Genomic DNA, 4,693 nt, shown 5'->3' on the forward strand with positions numbered 1-4,693 from the left:
ATACTATTAATGTTGTAGTCTTTCGTTTGTCTGTATGTTACATGCATCACCACTGCAATTTCTCCATGTGAGATAATAAAGTTGATTTGATTTGATTTGATCCCCCCGCGGGTTTGGGGGATGAATTTACCCGATGCTCCCCAGCATGTCGTAAGAGGCGACTAACGGATTCTGTTTCTCCTTTTACCCTTTTTGAGTGTTTCTTGTAAGAATATAGTCAATGTTTGCAAAGATTTTAGTCAAGCAGTATGTAAGAAATGTTAAGTCCTTTGCACTGGAAACTTGCATTCTCCCAGTAAGGTAATATATTGTACTGCGTTGCAAGCCCCTGGAGCAATTTTTTGATCAGTGCTTTTGTGAACGAGAAACAATTAACAAGTGGCTCTATCCCATCTCCCCCCTTTCCCCGTCGCGATATAACCTTCGTGGTTGAAAACGACGTTAAACACCAAATAAAGAAAAGAAAGATTTGATTTGATTTGATTTGATGTTGGTTTGATTTGATTTGATGTTGGTTTGATTTGATTTGATGTTGATTTGGAGAACTGTACCTTAACCTTCACTGGATCACGCTTTGGACTACACAGTCCGGATGATGTGGGTCGTATACGACCCACGCCACCCAGTGGCGGATTTAGGGGAGGGGGGGGGGGGGGCCCCCCCTTCAGGGGGAAAAAAAAAAGAGAGAGAGAGAGAGAGAGAGAGAGAGAGAGAGAGAGAGAGAGAGAGAGAGACAGAGAGAGAGAGAGAGAGAGATGATTAAATGACAGTTTCTGAGCTCAGGTGGCCCTAGATTGCAGCATTTTGCTTCCTTGAAAAACAAATTCCGAGGGGACATGCCCCCGGACCTCCCTAGCATGTTCAGGCGCTTCACGCCCTCAATTCATGCGCTTCGCGCCTTTAAGTTTGTGCAAAAACGTTTGGGTGGGCAAAAACGTTTGGGTGGGCCCCCCTTCCTTAAGATCCTGGATCCACCCTTGCCATCCGAATAGGGATAAACGTTTTGCCGCTTCTTTGCAGAGTATTAACTAATGGGTTGTACACGACCCACGCCATCCGAATAAGGATAAACAACGTAACATTCCTCACGTAATTCCATATGGGTCGTCCACGACCCACATCATTCGCACTGTGTAGTTCAATTTACGTCATCATTTATTTGTTTGTTTACAAAGATAATCTTTCAAAAGTTTGGGCAATAGGAAGGTCGTATGGTGATGAGATTACATGAAGTCTCAATTAAAAACTCCAAATAGTTTCAGAGAAAAAGACGATTTTGTGAGTCTCTGGGTCGTCCACGACCCACGAAACACGGTGAAGGTATAGTGCAGCTGAACCAACTCGTGAGGTGCACATTACTTGCTGTCGATTTTCTTGTCGCTGTGCGACGCAAACGGTTAAAAAAAACGAAGTATAGGTTTCACATGTTATGAAGTGTTCAGAAATATTTATGAAGATTGAAATTAAACTGCATTCATAAAAAGGGAAGTATACACACACACACACACACACACACACACACACACACACACACACACACACACACGCACACACACACACACTCACGCGCGCGCGCACACACACAAACACACAAACAGTCTGCGGAAAGCAGACATACACATAAACACGCACCCACACTCACACACACCCTACACCCACGCACACACACACACATCCTACACACACAGACGCACACATCACACAAGCAGTATTCACGACCGTTTTCTTAATACTGTGTGAATGTATAACATCTTGTTAATCACACCACAAAAGAAAAAACAAAAGAAGAAAAAAGAAACCAACGAACACACCCGCACAATAAAAAAAAACATTCCTGAAAAAACAAAAACATTTTGGAATGGACCGGCGTTTTTGGTATGAACTACAGGAATGTTAATATCCTACAGGCTCTTACAGATTGGCAGATTATATATGATAACGATTTCGTATGATTGTTTAAAGACGGTATATACGGTTGCTAGCGTTGTTCGAAAGCTTAGGCTTTCCTGTGTTCGCCTGAAACAAGCGAGGAAGTCATAGAGAGAAAAAAAAATCGCCTTATTTGTTGCGTGGTGTGACAGCGATGGAGTAGGGCAAGGGCGGGTTCATGAAGAGGCTGACGAGGCGGGTGGTGACCCGATACTCCTGCCCGGGGGCCAGCGACACGGAGAGCGTCTTCAGCAGACAGGCCAGGATCAGCACCAGCTCAGGCTTCACCACCGACTCTCCGATACACGACCTCCGCCCCGTGGAGAACGGCATCCAGCTCTCCTGCTTGGCGCTCAGCTGGCCTGTACCAAGAGATCAAATTCTGAGATGAGGTGAGATGAGATGGGATGGGATGGGATGAGATAGGGTAATGTGAGTGGAGGTATGGTGAAGTGAGATGAGGTGAGATGGGATGGGATGGGGTGAGGTGAGGTGGGGTGAGGTGTTCTTCAAATAATGTTCTCATCGAACCGAAACAAATAAATCTGATGCATATTTGATTAAGCCTGACTCGCACACCGAGTTGTATCATGTTATTATGAAGTACATGAATAGTGAGCTTTGTACAATGATTCGTGACGGCCTCTTTCCTGGACCATACTAGGTGCCCAGGCTCCTAATACGGACCAGTTGTGAATTTGTATGTATCTAAGATTTGCTGAATGTCTATCAAAGCTCACTCGCTCTTAGTAGACTGTAGGCCTAACGGTTAGCTAAAGAGAGAACAACTACCAAGCAAAAATTTAAACTTCTACGAAAGAAAACAAGATAGCTATCAGCATGAAACGAACAAGTATTTTATGTGTGCAAGCATGCATATTGGAGCTCATTACTCAATGTGACGCCATCGGTGTGTCATTTGTATTCTTGCCCAACTTCAAGGAGCGCAACTCTTCCTCAGAAAAAAAGCTTGACAGAGATAGTTCCGAACATCGTCTTATAACGGTTCGAACACGTTCCTTGCTAAAAACCCACAACGAAAAAAACTAAACAAAAAAACAGCAACAAAACCAACAAGAAAGATAAAGTTAATGGAACGTTTAAAACATCGAACAAATGGTCTTAATACTGGACCGACAGCCAATAATTATGAGACAAATGGACAAAGAAGAAAACTTGTATGAATGTGCGATCAATGTCTGGCAGTGGCAAGGTTGTGAGTCGCAAACGTATGAACTTGCATTGCTTACCTTCAGCGTCCAGGAAGCGTTCTGGTTTGAACTCCTCGGGTTGCTCCCACTTGTCTGGGTCATGCATGGCTGCCCAGAGGTTGACCAGCACCAACGTGTTCTGAGGTAGGGCGTGGCAGTGTTAGCAAAACATGTCACTAACTGACCACTCCTGTTATTCAGGACACTAACATTTGAATTTCCTCATCCTGTGGCAGATACAGTTCGCCAAATGCAAATATATACATTGTAAATAAATCGGGTTGTATTTATAAATAAATTGGATTATCTGATTGGTCAGATTGCCATGATTTATCATACATTTCCTGTCATCAGGCTTCATTGAACACAACCCATTGCAATTCGATGTAAACAGATTCTCTGAATGTTCAGATGACACACACACTCACGCACGCACTCACGCACACACTCACACACGCACGCACGCACGCACGCACGCACGCACGCAAGTGCGTTGTTCAGGTCACACACACACACACACACACACACACAAGTACACACACACAAACTGACACACATACACCCATTCACACCTACAAACACCCCCCCCCACTCACCTCCCACACACACACTGACACACGAACTCACCTTGGGCACATCGTATCCACCGACCGTGGTGTCGCACATAGTTTTGTGAGGTAGGGAGGTGGGGGCGACAGGGGACAGTCGCATCACCTCATACAGTGTCGCTTCACAGTAGGGCAGGTTGGGCTTGTCAGCCAGCTGGGGCAAGCGTGGTCCAGTGGCCGCGTCGATCTCTGCCTGCATGCGGGTTTGAACCTGTCAGACAGCATTGTGATGGATCTAAGGGAGCCATGACTGTCGGCGGATCTTGTTTGGTCTTTCAAAACTTGCGTCTGTTAACTTTTGGTTCTATCAAATGTTGGATATATTTCCTCCTTAGTAAAATAACAACCCTGGGAGACATTGACTCTTGGATATTTCAGCACCTGAAAATATCTAATATTGCATCAAATGGACCTTAGATCTTCTGACTCTTCAATCTATTGACTCGTGATTGTGTCTAGTCTTGGATCTACTATATTTTGGGTATACCAAGGCTAGGATTTGTTGACGCCTGGGTCTATCGAGCTGATTTCAACCCGTGCAAGAGGGTGCAAACGTTGTTTGTAGCTGGTGAGCTTTATTTGACTCACTTTTGCAAATCCCCGCACGTAGGTCTAACCGGATTTATTTGTGAAATTGGCGGTGAATGACAGATTCAGTATGATAGATAATTTGCTTTGTTTATCATAGCGGTGTGTTTTTCTTCCATCTTTCTACTCTTCATTTTTTTTCTCTTCCGCTCCTTCCTTCCTTCTCCCCCCTCCTCCTTCTGTTCCTTCCTCTCTTCAATCCACCCATATATCCATCCTTCCTTCCTCCCTCCCATCCTACCTCCCTCTATCCCTCCCTCCCTCCATCCATCCTTCCTCCCTTACCTACTCTTTCCATTTTGTCCTTCCTTTCATCGTTCCTCCATCCATCCATCCATCTATCCTTCTTTCCTCCCT

The 4,693-nt window shown here is 44.8% G+C and overlaps 1 protein-coding gene across 3 annotated transcripts in view; it reads right to left on the reverse strand.

Annotated features, from left to right (window-relative positions):
* Positions 1–1,704: 1,704 nt before the first annotated feature.
* Positions 1,705–4,693, reverse strand: part of LOC138975341 (cytochrome P450 1A1-like) — a 10,823-nt gene continuing 7,834 nt past the window's right edge. For all 3 annotated transcript variants that reach the window (XM_070348004.1, XM_070348003.1, XM_070348002.1), the window contains 3 exons: positions 3,768–3,959; positions 3,180–3,279; positions 1,705–2,291 (listed from right to left, as the gene is read on the reverse strand). In XM_070348004.1, the coding sequence (XP_070204105.1) occupies positions 2,059–2,291; positions 3,180–3,279; positions 3,768–3,959 (525 nt within the window). In that variant the 3' untranslated portion in view covers positions 1,705–2,058. The remainder of the gene's footprint in view (positions 2,292–3,179; positions 3,280–3,767; positions 3,960–4,693) is intronic.

The sequence above is a fragment of the Littorina saxatilis genome, linkage group LG9 (assembly GCF_037325665.1).
Source record: "Littorina saxatilis isolate snail1 linkage group LG9, US_GU_Lsax_2.0, whole genome shotgun sequence".
In the NCBI taxonomy this organism is placed as follows: Eukaryota; Metazoa; Mollusca; class Gastropoda; order Littorinimorpha; family Littorinidae; genus Littorina; species Littorina saxatilis.